Source organism: Stenella coeruleoalba, assembly GCF_951394435.1.
Source record: "Stenella coeruleoalba genome assembly, chromosome: 1".
NCBI lineage: Eukaryota > Metazoa > Chordata > Mammalia > Artiodactyla > Delphinidae > Stenella > Stenella coeruleoalba.
In genome coordinates this window covers 188,175,143-188,194,893 of record NC_137169.1, presented here as the reverse complement: position 1 = coordinate 188,194,893, position 19,751 = coordinate 188,175,143, and the positions used below count along the sequence as shown (strand labels likewise).

The 19,751-nt window shown below is 35.5% G+C and overlaps 1 protein-coding gene across 5 annotated transcripts in view; it reads left to right on the top strand.

The window, feature by feature from the left end:
- The window catches only part of DCAF6 (DDB1 and CUL4 associated factor 6), a 173,037-nt gene that overhangs the window by 33,343 nt on the left and 119,943 nt on the right, over nucleotides 1–19,751 (top strand). For all 5 annotated transcript variants that reach the window (XM_079939962.1, XM_079939961.1, XM_079939960.1 and 2 more), the window contains one exon: nucleotides 12,636–12,728. In XM_079939962.1, coding sequence (XP_079796088.1) covers nucleotides 12,636–12,728 — 93 coding nt within the window. The remainder of the gene's footprint in view (nucleotides 1–12,635; nucleotides 12,729–19,751) is intronic.

The following is a 19,751-nucleotide window of genomic DNA, read 5'->3' as shown; positions in this document are numbered from 1 at the left end:
CCAGAACTTACTCACCTTATAACTGGTAGTTTATACTTTTTGAACATCTCATTTCCTCCACCTTCCAGCCTCTGGCAACCACCAGTCTACTCTCTGTTTCTATCAGTTGAGCGTGTTTAGATTCCACATATAAGTGATATCATACAGCATTTGTCATTCTTTATCTCACCCTCGGCATTCATCCACATTGTTGCAAACGTCAGGATTTCCTTCAGTTTTATGGCTGAAAAATATTCCATTGTGTGCATGGGTGTGTGTGTTTTTATCCATTCATCCATTGACAGACACCTAGGTTCTTTTCGTGTCTTGGGTATCGTAAATAAAGACACAATGAATATGGGGTGCTGCAGATATCTCTTCAAGATAGTATTTTAATTTCCTTCAAATATATACCCAAAATTATATGGATTATATGGTAGTTCTAGTTTAAATTTTTTGAGGAACCTCCATAGTGTTTTCTATAGTTGCTGTATCAATTTCCCTTCCCACCAGTGGTGCACAAGGTTCCCTTTTCTCCACGTCCTTACCAGCACTTCTTTTATATTTTTGATAATAGCCATTCTAATAGGTCTGAGATGGTATCTCATTGTGTTTTTTTGTTGTTGTTGTTGTCCATGCTGTGCAGCTCGTGGGATTGAACCTGGGCCACAGCAGTGAAAGCACCGAGTCCTAACTACTGGACTTCCAGGGTCCTCCCTCATTTGTGGCTTTGATTTGCATTTTTCTGATGATTAGTGATGTTGAGCATTGTTTCATGTACTTTTTGGCCATTTGTATGTCTTCTTTGGAAAAAAGGTTTTTCAGGTCTTTGCCCATTTTTATGGTTACAAACATTTTTTTTTTTTTTTTTTGGCGGTACGCGGGCCTCTCACTGTTGTGGCCTCTCCCGTTGCGGAGCACGGCCTCTGGACGCGCAGGTTCAGAGGCCATGGCTCACGGGCCCAGCCGCTCCGCGACATGTGGGATCTTCCCGGACCGGGGCACGAACCCGTGTCCCCTGCATTGGCAGGCGGACTCTCAACCACTGCGCCACCAGGGAAGCCCCTTCTGCCCATTTTTTAATTGGGTTGTTTGTTTTTTTAATATTGAGCTGCATGAGCTTTTTATGTATTTTGGAGATTAATCCTTTGTTCGTTGATTTGTTTGCAAATATTTTCTCCCACATTGAGGGTTGTGTTTTCCTCTTGTTTACAGTTTTCCTTTGCTGTGCAAAAGCTTTTAAGTTTCATTAGGTCCCATTTATTTTTGTTTTTATTTCCATTACTCTAGGAGATGGGTCAAAAAAGATCTTGCTGTGATTTATGTCAGAGTGTTCTTCCGATGTTTTCCTCTAAGAGTTTTATAGTGTCTGGTCTTACGTTTAGGTCTTTAATCCATTTTGAGTTTATTTTTGTGTATGGTGTTAGGAAGTGTTCTAATTTCATTCTTTTCCATATAGCTGTCCAGTTTTCCCAGCACCACTCATTGAAGAGACTGTCTTTTCTCCATTGTATATCCTTGCCTCCTTTGTCATAGATCAGTTGACCAGAGGTGTGTAGGTTTATGTCTGGGCTTTCTGTCCTGTTCCATTGATCTATATTTCTGTTTTTGTTCCAGTGCCCTATTGTCTTGATTACTGTAGCTTTGTAGTATAGTATGAGGTGAGGGAGTATGATTCCTACAGTTCTTTTTTCCTCAAGATTGCTTTGGCTATTCAGGGTCTTTTGTGTCTCCATACAACTTTTAAGATTTTTTTGTTCTAGTTTGTAAAAGTGCCATTGGTAATTTGATAGGGATTGCATTGAATCTGTAGATTGCTTTGAGTAATATAGTCATTTTCACAATATTGATTCTTCCAATCCAAGAACATGGTATATCTCTCCATCTGTTTGTGTCATCTCTGATTTCTTTCATCAGTATCTGATAGTTTTCTGAGTACAGGACTTTTACCTCCTTAGGTATGTTTATTCCTAGGTATTTTATTCTTTTTGTGGCAGTGGTGAATGGGAGTGTTTCCTTAATTTCTCTTTCATATTTTTCGTCACTAGTGTCTAGGAATGCAAGAGACTTCTGTGCATTAATTTTGTATCCTGAAACTTTACTAAATTCATTGATTAGCTCTAGTAGTTTTCTGGTGGCATATTTAGGATTATCTATATATAGTATCATCTCATCTGCAAACAGTGACAGTCTTACTACTTCTTTTACAATTTGCATTCCTTTTATTTCTTTTTCTTCTCTTACTGCCATGGCTAGGACTTTCAAAACTATGTTGAATAATACTGACGAGAGTGAACATCCTTGTTTTCTTCCTGATCTTAGAGGAAATGCTTTCAATCTTTCACCATTGAGAATGATGTTGGCTGTGGGTTTGTCATATATGGCCTTTATTATGTTGAGGTAGGTTCCCTCTATGCCCACTTTATGGAGAGTTTTTATCATAAATGGGTGTTGAATTTTGTCAAAATCTTTTTCTGCATCTATTGAGATGATCATATGGTTTTTATTCTTCAGTTTGTTAATATGGTGTATCACATTGTTTGATTTGCATATATCAAAGAATCCTTGCATCCCTGGGATAAATTCCACTTGATCATGATGTATGATCCTTTCAGTGTGTTGTTTGATTCTGTTTCCTAGTATTTTGTTGAGCATTCTTGCATCTGTGTTCATCAGTGATATTAGTCTGTAATTTTTTTTGTAGTATCTTTGTCTTGTTTTGGTATCAGGGTGATGGTGGCCTCGTAGAATGAGTTTGGGAGTGTTCCTTCTTCTGCAGTTTTTTGGGAAGAGTTGAGAAGGATGAGTGTTAGCTCTTCTCTGAATGTTTGAGAGAATTCACCTGTGAAAGGGTCTGGTTCTGGACTTCTGCATGTTTGAAGATTTTTCATCACAGTTTCAGTTTCAGTGCTTGTGATTGATCAGGTCATACTTTCTATTTCTTCCTCGTTCAGTCTTGGAAGGTTATACCTTTCTAAGAATTCATCTGTTTCTTCCAGGTTGTCCATTTTATTGGCATAGATTGCTCATAGTAGTCTCTTATGATGCTTTGTATTTCTGTGGTGTCTGTTGTAACTTCTACTTTTTCATTTCTAATTTTATTGATTTGAGTCTGTCTAAAAGTCTATCAATTTTGTTTATCTACTCAAAGCACCAGGTTTTAGGTTTATTGATCCTTGCTATTGTTTACTTTGTTTCTATTTCATTTATTTCTGCTCCGATCTTTATGATTTCTTTCCTTCTACTAACTTTGGGTTTTCTTTATTCTTCTTTCTCTGGTTCTTTTAAGTGTAAGGTTAGATTGTTTCTTTGAGATTTTTCTTGTTTCTTGAGGTAGGCTTGTATTGTTATAAATTTCCCTCTTAGAACTGGGTTTGGTGCATCCCATAGGTTTTGGATCATTGTGTTTTTGTTGTCATTTGTCTCTAGGTATTTTTTATTTTCCTCTTGATTTCTTCAGTGATCTCTTGGTTATTTAGTAACATATTGTTTAGCCTCCATATGATTGTGTTTCTTACGTTATTTTCCCTGTAATTTATTTCTAATCTCATAGTGTTGTGGTTTGAAAAGATGATTTCAGTTTTCTTAAATTTACCGAGACTTGATTTGTAACCCAAGATGTGATCTATCCTGGAGAATGTTCCACGTGCACTTGCAAAGAAAGTGTAATCTGCTTTTTTTGGATGGAATGTCCTATAAATATCAATTAAGTCTCTCTGGTCTAATGTGTCATTTAAAGCTTGTGTTTCCTTATTTATTGTCATTTTGGATGACGTGTCCAATAGGAAAGTGGAGTGTTGAAGTCCCCTACTATTATTGTGTTACTGTCAATTTCCCCTTTTATAGCTGTTAGCATTTGACTTACATATTGAGGTGCTCCTATGTTGGGTACATAAATATTTACAATTGTTATATCTTCTTCTTGGATTGATCCCTTGATCATTATGTAGTGTCCTTCCTTGTCTCTTTTAGTAGTCTTTATTTTAAAGTCTATTTTTTCTTTTATGAGTATTGCTACTCCAGCTTTCTTTTGATTTCCATTTGGATGGAATATCTTTTTCCATCCTCTTACTTTCAGTCTGTGTGTATCCCTAGGTATGAAGTGGGTCTCTTGTACACAGTATATATATGGGCCTTGTGTTTTTATCCATTCAGTGAGCCTGTCTTTTGGTTGGAGCATTTAATCCATACACATTTAAGGTAATTATACATATGTATGTTCCTGTTACCATTTTCTTAATTGTTTTGGGTTTGTTTTTGTAGGTCCTTTTCTTCTCTTGTGTTTCCCACTTAGAGAATTTCTTTTAGCATTTGTTGTAGAGATGCTTTGGTGGTGCTGAATTCTTTGAGGTTTTGCTTGTTTGTAAAGCTTTTGATTTCTCTTTCGAATCTGAATGAGATCCTTGCTGGGTAGAGTAATCTTGGTTTTAGGTTCTTCCTTTTCATCACTTTAAATATATCTTGCCAGTCCCTTCTGGCTTGTGGTGTTTCTGCTGAGAAATCAGCTGTAAATCTTATGGGAGTTGTATGTTGTCATTTTTCCCTTGTTGCTTTTAATAATTTTTTTTCTTAAATTTTTGTCAGTTTGATTAGTGTGTGTCTTGACGTGTTTCTGCTTGGGTTTATCTTGCCTGGGACTCTGCACTTCCTGGACTTGGCTGGATATTTCCTTTCTAATGTTAGGGAAGTTTTCGACTATAACCTCTTGAAATATTTTCTCGGGTTCTTTCTCTCTCTCTCTCTTCTCTTTCTGGGACCGCTATGTTGCGAATGTTGGTGTGTTTAATGTTGTCCCAGGGTCTCTTAGTCTGTCTTCATTTCTTTTTATTCTGTTTTCTTTATTCTCTTTTGTGGCAGTAAATTCTACCATTCTGTCTTCCAGGTCACTTATCCGTTCTTCTGCCTCAGTTATTCTACTATTGATTCCTTCTAGTACATTTTTCATTTCAGTTATTGTATTGTTCAGCTCTGTTTGTTTGTTCTTTAATTCTTCTAGGTGTTCTTCTTTAATTCTTCTAGGTCTTTGTTAAACATTTCTTGCATCTTCTCGATATTTGCCTCCATTATTTTTCTGAGGTCCTGGATCATTTTTACTATCATTATTCTGAATTCTTTTTCTGAAAGGTTGCCTATCTCTACTTCATTTAGTTGTTTTTCTGGGGTTTTATCCTGTTCCTTTATGTGGTACATAGTCCTGTCACTTTTCATTTTTTCTGTCTTACTGTGAATGTGGTTTTTATTCCACAGGCTGCAGAATTGTAGTTCTTCTTGCTCTTGCTCTCTGCCCTCTGGTGGATCAGGATATCAAAGAGGCTTGTGCAAGCTTCCTGCTGGGAGGGCCTTGTGGTTGGAAGAGCTTGGTGTAGCTCTGGTGGGCAAAGCTCAGTAAAACTTTAATCCACTTTTCTGCTGATAGGTGGGGCTCTGTTCCCTCCCTGTCGGTTGTTTGGCCTGAGGCGACCCAGCACTTGAGCCTACCCAGCTCTTTGGTGGGGCTAATTGTGGATTCCGGGAAGGCTCATGCCAGGGAGTACTTCCCAGAATTTCTGCTGCCAGTCTCCTTGTCCCTGTTGTAAGCCACAGCCACCCCCCTCCTATGCATAGGTCCTCCAACACTAGCAGGTAGGTCTGGTTCAGTCTCCTATGGGGTCACTTCTCCTTCCCCCGGGTACTGATGCGCACACTATTTTGTCTGTGCCCTCCAAGAGTGGAATCTCTGTTTTACCCAGTTCTGTCGAAGTCCTGCAATCAAATCCCGCTAGCTTTTAAAGTCTGATTCTCTGGGAATTCCTCCTCCCATTGCCAGACCCCCAATTTGGGAAGTCTGATGTGGGGCTCAGAACCTTCACTCCAGTGGGTGGACTTCTGAGGTATACTTGTTCTTTTGTTTGTGAATCACCCACCCAGCAATTATGGGATTTGACTTTATTGTGATTGCGCCCCTCCTACCATCTCATCGGGGGTTCTTCTTTTTCTTTGGGTGTTGGGTATCTTTTGATGATTTTCAGTGTCTTTCTGTCGATGACTGCCCAGCAGTCAGTTGTGATTACGGTACTCTCGCAAGAGGGAGTTGTTCCATACAAACTTCAGGACTTCTATTTCTGTGAAAAATGCTTTTGGAATTTTGATAGGGATTGCTGTAAATCTGTAGATGGCTTTTGAGTAGTATAGTATAATATTAACTTTTTTCATACATGAATGTGTCTTTCTGTTTGTTTTTTCAGTGTTTCTCATCTTTGTCATATAGATTTCAGTGTATAGATCTTTCACCTCCCTGGTTAACTTTATTCCTGAGTATTTTATTGTTTTTGATACTGTTGTAAATGGGCTTGTTTTCTTTATTTCATTTTCAGATAGTTCATTGTTAGTATACAGAAATGCAACTGATTTTTGTTTGTTGATGATATATCTTGAAACTACTGAAATCATTTGTTAGTGCTAATAAATTTTTGGTGAAGTCTTCAGGATTTTCTATCAATATATATATGATGAGGTCATCTGCAAACGAAGATAGTTTTATATCTTCATTTCCAATTTAGTTGCCTTTTATTTCTTTTTCCTGTCTAATTATTCTGGCTGGGACTTCCAGTAGTATGTTGAATACAAGTGATGAGAGTGGACATCCTTGTCTTGCTCCTGATCTTAGAGGAAAAGCTTTTTTCAACGTTTCACCCTTGAGTATGGTGTTAGCTGTGGACTTGTTATACATGGCCTTTTTTATGTTGAGGTGTAATCCTTCTATTCCTAGTTTGTTGAGAATTTTTATCACGAAAGATGTTGAATTTAGTTAAATGCTTTTTGTGCATCTATTGAGACAATCATGATTTTTATCTTTCCATTAATGAGGTGTATTAAAATTATTGATTTCTTTATATTGAACCATGCTTGCATTTCAGTGGTAAATCCCAGTTGATTATGGTGTATGGGTCAATGATAGTGTAAAAAAAATTTTTTTTTTAAATTTTTTGTCTGCGCTGCGTGGCATGTGGGATATTAGTTCCCTAACTAGGGATCGAAGCTGCACCTCCTGCATTGGAAGGGCAGAGTCTTAACCTCTAGACCGCCAGGGAAGTCCTGGTGTATGATACTTTTAATGTGATTTTGAATTTGATTTGCTAGTATTTTCTTGATAATTTGTGCCTCTATATTCATCAGAAATGTTGGCTTGTAGTTTTCTTTTCCTGTAGTATCCTTATCTGGCCTTGGTGTGAGGGTAATGCTTACCTCAGAAAATGAGTTTAATTCTTCTTGAAACATTTGGTAAACATTTAAAGCCTGAGAAGCTATCTGGTCCTAGGATTTTTTGTTGTTGTTACTGTTGGGAGGTTTTTTATTTAATGTCTTTACTCATTATTGTTCTGTTCAGATTTTCTTTTTTCATGATTCAGTCTTAGTCAGTTATATGTTCCTAGGAATTTATTCCAGGTTGTCTAATTTATTGGTGTATAATTGTTCATAGTAGTCTTTTATGACTCTTTATGTTTCTGTGGTATCAGTTGTAATGTCTTTTATTTATAATTTTATAATCTTGTTAAGTCCTTCGAAATGTTTGTCAATTTTGTTAATCTTTTCAAAAAACCAGCTTTTAATTTTTTTTTTTATCTTTTCTGTTATTTTCCTGTTCTCTATTTTATTCATTTCTGCTCTGATCTTTATCATCTTCTTTCTGCCAACTTTGGGCTGTTTTTCTTTTCTAGTTCCTCAATGTGTAAATTTAGATGGTTTATTTGAGATCTTTCTTTTTTTCTTAATGTAGACATTGATTGCTATAAACTTCCCACTGAGAACTGCTTTTGCTGCATCCCATGTGTCTTGTTTCCATTTTCACTTGTCTGAAGATATTTTTTGATTTTTTTTCTTTGATGCTCTGGTTGTCCAGGAGTGTGTTATTTAATTTCCACATGTTTGTGAAATTTTCAGTTTTCCTCCTGTCAGTTTCTATTTTCATACCACTGTGGGCAGGAAAGATACTTGGTAGGATTTCATTCTTTTAATGTTTGCTAATACTTGTTTTGTGGTCTAACATGATTTATCCTGGAGAATGTTCTGTGTTCACTTGAGAAGAATGTTCTGTTGTTGGATGGAATGTTCTATATGTATCTGTTAGATTCATTTGATCTAAAGTTTAATACAAGTCTAATGTTTCCTTACTGATTTTCTGTCGGTATGATTTATCCATTGTTTAAAGTGGGGTGTTGAAGTTTGCTACTATTATACTGTTCTCTTTCTTCCTTCAGACCTGATACAGTCATTCTTTTTTTTTTCAGTCATTCTTTTTAATTTCAGACATTCTAATAGATATTTAGCAATAGCAATATGTGGTTTTAATTCCTTGTGCTATCTATTTTTACATACAGTCATCCCTCCATATCCACAGGCTCTGCATCTGTGGATACCGAGGGTCGACTGTATTTCTCCATTTTATATAAGGTACTTGAGCATCTACAGACTTTGGCATTCGTCAGGGGGTCCTGGAACCCATCCTATTGGATACCAAGGGAATATGGTATTCATCTGTATCCCTCAAACTTCCTAAGCTTAATAGTTCCAGCCCCCTTTTTTTAAGATTCTGTAGGATATTCTATATAAACAATCATGGCATCTGAGAATAAAGATAGGTTTACTTCTTTTCCTGTCCGGTTTCCTTTTATTTCTTTTTCTTGTCTTACTGTGCTGTCTAGTACCCTAGACAGTGTTGAACAGAAGTGGTGAGAGCAGACATCTCTGTCTTGTTCTGATCTTAGAGGGAAAGCATCCAGTCTTTCATTATTAAGTATGATGGTTTTTTAACGGATGTGCATTGTCCGGTTGAAAAAGTTCCATTCTACTTTGCTGAGAGCTCTTTTTATGAATCATTGTTGGATTTTTTTCAAATGTCTGTTCTTTTTTCAGATGTCACTGCATTTATTGCAGTGACCATATGATTTTCTTTTTTAGTTTGTTAATATCATGGGTTACATTGATTAATATTTGAGTGTCAAACCATTCTTACATTTTCCTTGAGTCATGATGTATTATCTATTTTCATATATTGTTTTATTCAGTTTTCTAAAATTCTGTTTTAGAGTTTTTGTGTGTACATTAAGGATATTGGTCCATAGTTTTCTTGTATCAATGAGTTGGTAAGTATACTGTTCTTTTTAGTTTTCTAAAATACTTGGTACAGAATTTTCATCTTTTATGTTTTTAAAATACTTGGCAAAATTCACCAGCAAAGCAGTCTGGGCCTGGAGTTTTCTTTGTTGAAAATTCTAACTGCAGTTTGTTAATAAAAATGGACAATGTCTTGAGTAAATTTTGTTTAGTATGTGTGTTTCAGGGATTTTGTTAACTCCCCAAGTTGTTGAATTTTTTTGATAAAGTTGTCCACAGTGTTCTTTTATATGTTTAAATATTTGTAGAATGTGTAATGATGTCACTGCTCTCATTCCTGATACTGGTAATAAGTTCCCCCACCCCTTCTTTTTCTTGATTAGTCTGAGTAGAGGTTCATTAACTTTGTCTTTTCAATGCACCAGTTTCTGGTTTTATCAATTTTCTCTGTTTTCCTGTTTTCTTTTTCATTGATTTCTGCTCTTATATTCATTATTTCCAATCTTCTTTTGACTTTTGATTTCATTGGCCTTCTTGTTACACCTTTTTGAGTGGAAGTGGAAGTCATTGTTATGGGACCTTTATCCTTCTAATATAGGTGTTTTTGTGCTGTAAATTTCCTTCTAAGCACTATGTTCGCTACAACCCCAAAATTGAGATATGTTGTGCTTTTATTGTCATTCAGTTAAAAATACTTTGTAATTTATTTTGTGATTTCTTTCTTGACCATGTGCAATTTTACAGTTTTCAAATATTTTTTTGTGTTAATGATTTCTAATTTAATTCCATTTTGGACAGAAAACATTTTATGGGACTTGAAGTCTTTTAAATATATTGAGATTTGTTTTATGCCCCATAGTAAATATCTTCTATATTGGTAAATATTTCATGTGTACTTAAAAAGAATGTATATTCTGCTGTTTTTGGTTGTTTCAGATGTGATAGTAAATCTGGTCCTAGTTACTCCACCTGGATTGAAAGTGGAAGTCAGTAATTCCTTCTCTTTTTTTTAAATTTAGATATAGTCCACATTCCATAAAATTCATCTCTTTTAAGTGTTCAGTGCAGTGCCTTTTTACTATATTCATAAAGTTGTATAGCTGTCACTGCTATCTAATTCCAGTATATTTTCACCATCCAAAAGAAAAAGTCCATACCAATCATCAGTCACTCCCATTCCCCCTCCACCAAGCTCTTGGCAGTCGCTATAATCTGCTTTCTGTCTCTGTAGATAAGCTTATTCTGTACTTTTTATGTAAATGACCCATATAATATGTGGCCTTTCAGACTGGCTTTCACTTAGCATACTTTTTTAAGGTTCATCCATGTGGCAGCATGTATCATTATTTCTTTTTATGGCTGAATAATACTTCATTGTATGGATATTTTGTTATGAGCAAATGGGTTAGTCACATTTTGTTTATTCATTATTTGGTGAACATTTGAAATGCTTCCCTTTTTGTCTGTTATGAATAATGCAGCTATGAACTTGAGTGTAGAAGTTTTTCTGTGACATGTTTTCAGTTCTCTTGGGTATACATTTTGTTGTGGAATTGCTGGCTCTTAGCGTAACTCTGTTTCAGTTTTTGACCGTACTGCCAAACTGCTTTCCAAATAGCTGTACTATGTTGCATTCCTACCAGAAATATATCAAGGTTCCAGTTTCTTGACATTCTAATTCTTCTTATATTTTGTGTTTTCTTTTTCTTAAATTATTATAGCCATCTTAATGATGTGAAGTGGTAATTCATTGTGGTTTTAGTTTTCATGAAGATTGAGACCTATGTTTCCTTCTAAGAGCTTTAAAGTTTTGGCTCTTACATTTATTTTTAATTTTTTTTACATCTTTATTGCAGTATAATTGCTTTACAATGGTGTGTTAGTTTCTGCTTTATAACAAAGTGAACCAGTTATACATATACATATGTTCCCATATCTCTTCCCGCTTGCGTCTCCCTCCCACCCTCCCTAGCCCACCCCTCTAGGTGGTCGCAAAGCACTGAGCTGATCTCCCTGTGCTATGCGGCTGCTTCCCACTAGCTATCTATTTTACATTTGGTAGTGTATATATGTCCATGCCACTCGCTCACTTTGTCACAGCTTACCCTTCCCCCTCCCCATATCCTCAAGTCCATTCTCTAGTAGGGCTGTGTCTTTATTCCTGTCTTACCCCTAGGTTCTTCATGACATTTTTTTCCCTTAAATTCCATATATATGTGTTAGCATATGGTATTTGTCTTTCTCTTTCTGACTTACTTCACTCTGTATGACAGACTCTAGGTCCATCCACCTCATTGCAAATAGCTCAATTTCGTTTCATTTAATGGCTGAGTAATATTCCATCTTATATATGTGCCACATCTTCTTTATCCATTCATCTGATGATGGGCACTTAGGTTGTTTCCATCTCCTGGCTATTGTAAATAGAGCTGCAGTGAACATTTTGGTACATGACTCTTTTTGAATTATGGTTTTCTCAGGGTATATGCCCAGTAGTGGGATTGCTGGGTCATATGGTAGTTCTATTTGTAGTTTTCTAAGGAACCTCCATACTGTTCTCCATAGTGGCTGTACCAATTCACATTCCCACCAGCAGTGCAAGAGTGTTCCCTTTTCTCCACACCCTCTCCAGCATTTATTGTTTTAGATTTTTTGATGATGGTCATTCTGACTGGTGTGAGGTGATATCTCATTGTAGTTTTGATTTACATTCCTCTAATGATTAATGATGTTGAGCGTTCTTTCATGTGTTTGTTGGCAGTCTGTATATCTTCTTTGGAGAAATGTCTATTTAGGTCTTCTGCCCATTTTTGGATTGGGTTGTTTGTTTTTTTGTTATTGAGCTGCATGAGCTGCTTGTAAATTCTGGAGATTAATCCTTTGTCAGTTGCTTCACTTGTAAATATTTTCTCCCATTCTGAGGGTTGTCTTTTGGTCTTGTTTATGGTTTCCTTTGCTGTGCAAAAGCTTTGAAGTTTCATTAGGTCCCATTTGGCTCTTACATTTAAATCTTTGATCATTTTCAGTTAATTTTTGTATGTGATGTGAAGTAGGGATCCAAATTCCTTTTGCTTGTGTATATCCAGGTGTCCTAGCATCAATTGTTGAAAAGATTATTGTTTCTCCATTGAATGGTCTTGGACCCCTTGTCAAGAATTACCTGACCATAAATGTATGGGTTATTTCTGGACTCAATTCCATTCCATTGATTGATATGTCTATGATCATGACAGTACCACACAGCCTTGGTTACTGTAGCTCTGTAGTAAGTTTTTCTAATTCCTTTTTAGGTGACTTGGTTTTATGTCTCTGGATATAAAATGGACTAATTAAAATAAATTTAAATAAAACTTAAGAAAGACTCATATTTCATTGTGAATTTATAGAACATTGTGCTTGCCAAATGGCACTCAGTATGCATTTTCACTAAGTAAACTGGTAAATACTATTTACCATAGACATAACGTCATTAGAGATATAAATTTTAAACCATCAGCTAAGTGAAGATGGCATACTCATTTTACTTTCAGTCTGCTTAAATTTCTATTTTGCTTTCTTTTTAGGTTAATACGATCTGTTGGAATGAGACTGGAGAATATATTTTATCTGGCTCAGATGACACCAAGTTAGTAATTAGTAATCCTTACAGCAGAAAGGTAAAGTGGTTTTAAAAATCTACAACTTAATGAGAAAAACAAAAATCAAGAAGCTAGAAATCAAGAAATAGTGAATAATCATGGAGTGGGCATTTGTAAAGAATATCCCTATTTTTCTAAAGTTATATAATTTGGAAGTTATCACATGCAAGTTCCTTAGTTTCTTTAAGAAAACATTAGATTTCATTCAGCCTTTTGACTCTAGAAAATTTAAATATGCTTCATTTTATGCATGTGGATAAAATTGCCAAAAGTGACATTATCTCAATAAGCCATTCTTTTGGGGGAAAAATGTGATTTTTTTTCTTTTATGCTCACAGAATCTAATCTTCAGCCAAGCAGTTTAAGAAACTGAATTTTATCAGTTTACAAACAGTGGCTAGGTTCTAATGAAATGCTTCATAACATCCAATTCAGTAAACTGGGATATCATATTAAATTTTAATTTGCATTATGTTCTGATTTTTATTGGCCCTTCTTCTGACTTTATAAGAGTAAGTATACAAATACTTTTATATGAATGAGAATACTGTAGATTGGCAGACTGAAGTCATATTTAATATTAGCAATCTTACAGAATAAATTGTTCATGTATTTTTTGTTTTTCTACATTTAAATAGTTAAGATATTTAAATAAATGTTTGTGGTTCTTCAACCTAATAAAAGGTTTGTATGGAGGCTATCCTTGATTAAAGGACAGGTCATAGTTTTATTTCAGAGATAGCTTTACTTAATTGTCCTGACTTAGCAGAGGGAAACTTGATGTTTCAGAATCCTGCTTGTCTTAGCTCTGCAATTACTCAGAGAACCTTCCTGGAATAATGTATATGTGGAATGCTTTTTGATCATCACTATCAGAATTTTAATGTTTACAGTATTTAAATCACTCATCTAGATACCAATGGAATAATTTTTTTGTTTTGAAAAGATACAGAGCTTTACTCTTTTTTAAAAAAAATATTTATTTATTTGGCTGCATCAGGTCTTAGTTGCGGCACACGGGATCTCTCGTTGTGGCGTGTGGGCTTTTCGTTGTGGTGCATGGGCTTCTCTAATTGCGGTGTGCAGGCTTCTCTCTAGTTGTGTACGGGCTCCAGAGCACGTGGGCTCAGTAGCTGTGGCGCACGGGCTCTCTAGTTGTGGCGCACAGGCTCTAGAGTGCATGGGCTCAGTAGTTGCGGCATGCAGGCTTAGTTGTCCTGCAGCATGTGGGATCTTAGTTCCCCAACCAGGGATCAAACCCATGTTCTCTGCAATGGAAGGTAGATTCTTAACCACTGGACCACCAGGGAAGTCCCAGAGCTTTACTGTTTCTTATAAAAATTGTTGTAAAATACACATTACATAAAATTAAGCATATTAACCATTTTTAAGAGTTCAGTTCACTGACATTAAGTACATTCATATTGTTGTGATACCATCACCATCATCCAGCTGCAAAACTCTTCTCATCTTGCAAAACTGAAACTCTATACCCATTAAGCAATAACCCTTCATTCTTCCCTCCCCCAGCCCCTGACAACCACTGTTCTACTTCCTGTCTCTATGAATTTGTCTACTCCAGGTACCTCATATAAGTGGTTTTATACAGTATTTGTCCTTTGTGACTGGCTTATTTTACTTAGAATAAGGTCCTTAAGGTTCATCCATGTGCAGCATGTGTCAGTATTTCCTTTCTTTTTAAGGTTGACAAATATTCCATTGTATGTATGTATCACGTTTTGTTCAGCCTTTCATCTGTCAGTGAACACTTGGGTCATTTCCACCTTTTGGCTATTGTGAATAATGCTGCTATAAGCAGAGCTGTACAAATATCTCTCCAAGTCCCTGCCTTCAGTTATTTTGTGAATATCCCCATTGGAATAATTTTTAAAAGATCTTATTTTTCCTTTATTTGCTTATTTTAAAAAAATGATAATCACTTTGATGTATGGTTCCCAGTAGAATATATATATTTGAAAAGTGATTACTCTTCTTTTTCAGTTTGAGAAATGATTAATCAGATAATACTTTAAAAGATTTTGAGTATAACAAGACTTTATAGTTTTCACATAGTGGTTTTAATAGATCCAAATTTGCTGTCATATAGGAATATTTTTTGTTTTTAAACACTGATGATTCACTACATAGGAAAATAAAGTTTTTTGATCTTGAGTCAGATATTATCTGTTCCTATAGTTTTACTCTCTTTTTAAATCCTGTGAGTTCATGGAAAGATTAATTTATTGCATATAAAAGTTTTGATACTTTTTAAAAATAGATTTAACTGTTCCTTACTAATGGCATCATGTCTTAGTTATATATATCATAGATCTCAAATACATAAAAAAGAGAAGCTTCTTTTTTCAAAAATTACAGGCTAGTTTATTTGGACCAATCCTCCCACTGAAATCAACTCAAAAATGCTTGATTAAAAACTTTAAAAATTATCCTAAAAGTAAATAACTGTCTTGATAGTAAGGAATTATCAGTCCAAAATGGAAGGGAAAAAGGGAATCCAGAGAAGTGAGCATGATAGCCACTTTTGCCCTGAAGATATTTGTCAGTCTTGGCATATCTAAACTTTAGTTTTGGTGGCCTTGAAGGTCAAGGTAAATAGAAACAAAGCTCAGGATCCTAGTCAGGTATGGATTCCTATAAGAGACCTCGCACAATATTCTGGGACCCCCAAAGGGCCTCCTCCTCAAGGTATAGATGAAACAGAAGGAAGTTAGCCCTCAGGTAGCCTTGCAGCATCTTCTGTAAAAGAAATCCTGAGTATATGCAGAATTTTTCTTGATTTGGCTTCATTCAGCTACCTTTAGTTCTTAGAGCATAAAATGTTGTTTGTTTCTTCTATGCTTTGCTTCTGCTTTTCTCTCTTTGTGGGATGTTCTGCTGTCCCATGCACCTCCTACTTAGTTGGCAAGTTTAATTTCATCCTTCAAGCCTCAGCTCTTATCTGTGATATATCTCTAGTTTACCAAGGCAGATGCAGGCATTCCTTCCTCTGTGTTCTCGTATTTTATGGATAACTCAATTATTATGTTTGTTTGCATGTTGCTCACCATTAGACTATAACTTCTTTGGAACAATGACCATTTCTTTTTCCTTTTTGTTTCCTCAACACTTAGTAAATTTCCTGTCATGTAGTAGGTGCCCAATAAATATTAGTAAAAGAAAGGCAAGAAGTTTCTGTATTCAATGCCTTAGACAAGGGTAGGCATGGGTTGGAGGAGGGGTGATTTTTACTAAGAGATTGAAGAGCTAGCATCTTCTATCTAGATACTCCTGGACCAAGCATGAAGTTTTGAAAGTGTTGTATATAACGTGACGCAGGAGGGAAGAGATACCTGCTTGGCCAGCTAGATTAGTCAGAGTAACCTGATGATCAGCAAAGTGATAGACATTACAGCTAGTTCACTTTCATATTTATTACTAATTGTAGTTAACAATATGTTTTGTTCATTTTAGATTAAGTTACTCTGCCATCTTCCACCTCTGTAGGCCATTATTCTTAGATGTTTTCTGAAAAAGTATTATAACGCATTAATCCAAGGAAAGCACAAATAAGAAAATAAATCTAGCTTTCAAAAATTGTAACTGCAGCTGCACATCTATTTTTTTAAATCGACTTTACTGCTATTTATCTCCAGTAGCGTGCATATCTGTATTGGCTGTATTGATTCCATTTCAACAATTAAAAACAAATTCCGACCTTTGGTGAAATTACTAACTGTATATAGATGAGTACTATAGTTCTTCCAACAATTATCTATTAATAAATTAGGGAAAGAAGCAGTACAAAATGAAGTTAACATGATTATGCAGGGGTCAGGTAGTAGGTTTGATAGGCTAGATTAAGGAGTTTACTTTTTAGTGTAATTGAAATAGCTGATCACTAGAGTATTTTAAACATGGAAATGATATGATTTGTCTTTTTAAAAGTTAGCTGTGGTTGCTTTTTGGAGAGTAGCGTTTGAGTAAGATCAGAAGCTAGGAGATAGGAGGCCATTGATGTAATCCAGAGACTGAGATGAAAATCTCTGAGATTGTAGTTGAGAACAGATGATGGTTGAGGCAGAGATAATGGCATTAAAGGTGGTGAGAAGTAATTTGAAATGTATCTTGGACATGGATTTGCTGATGGATTTTATATAGTGGATGAGGGAAAGAGAAATGAAGGATGCTTCCTTAGTTTTTGACTTGATCAACTGTGTGGGTGGATATTGATGTTATTAAGATGGGGAATACTAGAGAAAAAGGAGTAAGTTTGGAGAGGGACATCTGAAATCAAGAGATTTGTTCAGAGGGAAAAGACTTCAGTTTTTTACTAATTACTTTAATGGTTACTCTGATTACTTTAATAAAGAAATTTCTTTCAATTTTTGAGTGGTATGTGATATGCCAGTACACATGTTAATGTATTGAATGAGGTTTCTCCTTTTGTTTCTGGAGCTATACATAAACCTGTTGAATGGAGATAAATCAAATTGTTAAGAATAATGTCTGCTGAATGTGACTAAAGCAAAGTCAAAGGCCTATGAGACTAAGAAACTACTTACATTGTATGTAGTGACATATATACTTAGATACTTGGTAAACCATGCTGAGATATTTGACAGCATTAAAGGCTATGATTCTATCTTGTTTAAAGGCTTTACATTAATTATTCTCTGTGTTATTTCTTGTACCTTAATTGACCAGGTCTCAGTGTCTTATACTTGGAGAGAGGAATGAAAATTTTTAAAACATTTAACAGTTTTTATTCTCCATTGGCTTTGGTTGATGTAGGTGCAAATTCTCTCCCCTTTTTTTAAATTTGACCTTAATTAAATGTGTATTAATAAGACTTACAGTACAGTACTGTATGGTACTCAGCAAATCCTTATTTTGTTCATGACCCTAGGTCTTAGATAAAATGAGGTGACTTAAATACTTAAGGCGGTCAAGGTAAGTAGCTGCTAATACTTATACCAGATCTGTGTTCTGATTTGGTGTCGTACTTCAGCTATGAATTTGTCAGTGTTATACAGTAAATACTCACTTAAAACCAAACCAAAAATAAAGTTGAAATATCTTTTCCTAAATTTATTTTAAGATTTTAAAACTGATGAAAAAGTTGAAAGAATAGTACAATGAACATCCACAAATAGATTGTTTAAAACAGTATTTTAGAGTAAGTTGGAAGCATTATGCACTTCATTCATGAATACTTTGACATCTGTCTACTAAGAACAATAACATTATCCTATATAGCTATAATGCAGTTACCATGGTCAAGATATGTAATATTGAATATAGAGTTGATCCTCATTACTTACAGATTCCATATTTGCAAATTCACCTACTCATTAAGTTTATTTTTAACCCCCAAATCAGTACTTCCAGTGTTTTCCTCGTCATTTATGGCCATATACATGTATAGAGTGGCAAAAAATTTGAGTTGCCCAGCACATACATCAACACTCACATTCCCAGGTGAGATCAAACAAAGTGACACTCAGACTTCTTGTTTCAAATCAAATACTGTAAGCATACTGTATTGTATCCTTTTTGTGATACATTTAGTGTCATAGGTTTTGTGTTTTTGTGCTTTTTGTTAGTGATTTCAATGTTGAAGTGGTCCTCAGGTATCGTGCTGAAGTACTATCTGGTATTCCTAAGTACAGGAAACCTGGGATGTGCTTTATGGAGAAAATATGTTAGACAAGCTTCATTTAGGCATGAGTTACAGTGCTGTTGGCCATAAGTTCAATGTTAATGAATCAACAATATATATCAAATAAAGTGTCTTTAAACAGAAACACATGAAACAAAGTTACTTATTGATTAGTTGATGAAAATATTGTGACCAGAGCCTCACAGGAACCTAACCCTGTATTTCCGTAGGAGCAGTGATTCAGCACTTGCTTTTTCAGTGTTTGTGGTGACTTTACAGAGCACAACTACCAGTAGTAATGAGAATTGACCATATGCTGTTATCATATTTGTATAATATATACAGTTTTGTACTGTCAACTGAAAAAAATGCACAACCTAAAAGTTGAGAAATATGTTTTATTTGGTGGATATACTGAGGACTTAAGCCAGGGAGACAGCCTCTCAGATAGCTCTGAGGGACTGTTCTGGAGAGGTAAAGGAGTAGCTAGGATATATGAGTTTTTGCAAAAAAACCCTAGGTAGTCAGAACATCAAAAGATTACTGCTAATTAAAAAACCCCAGACATCTCAAGTTCAAGAATTTAGCTCTTTGTTTGGGAAGATGCAAGAATCTGGGCTTATTGAAATTGTTCCTTTGCTATGTACCTTAACTATCTATGGTCTGTATCCTCTTTTTCTCTATCTTGAATCCCCTCAGGGTGCACCATTGGGGGTGGCTGCAGAGACTGATGGCTTGATGGCTGGCAGCCTGCTTATCGCTGTTCTGAGTTCCCCTCAGGGTGCACCATGGCGGGGGTGGGGCCTGCAGTGACGGTTGGATGCAACATCCTTTGTTTACTGATATGGCAGGTGACATTCTTCGTCCATGGTATATTACATATATACACACATAATACGTGCACATATATACATGTATAGTCCATGTTCAAATTTTCCCATTTCAGTAATTTTGTCACTGCCATGCCTCCTTCAATCCAACCCCCAATCCAGCACCACATATTTCATTTATTTGTCATATTTCCTTTGTCTCCTTTAGAACAGTTCATTCAACTTTTTGGTCTTTCATGACATTGATATGTTGTTTTATTGTTATATTGACATATCAGTCAAGTTATTTTATAGAATGTCCCTCCATTTGGATTTGTCTGATTGTTTCTTCATGAGTAGATTAACATTAAACATTTTGCTAGGAATTCTCCATGGGTGATGTTGTAGTACCTGATATTAATTTGTCCCCTAATTGGTGATGTTAAGTTTGATCTTTCCATTGTGTAGGTACATTTACCCTTTGTGATTATAAGCTACGGGGGAGTAGTGTGTTGGGACTGTGTGAATATTCTCTTTCATAGCAATCTTTCACACAGTGGTTTCAGTATTCAT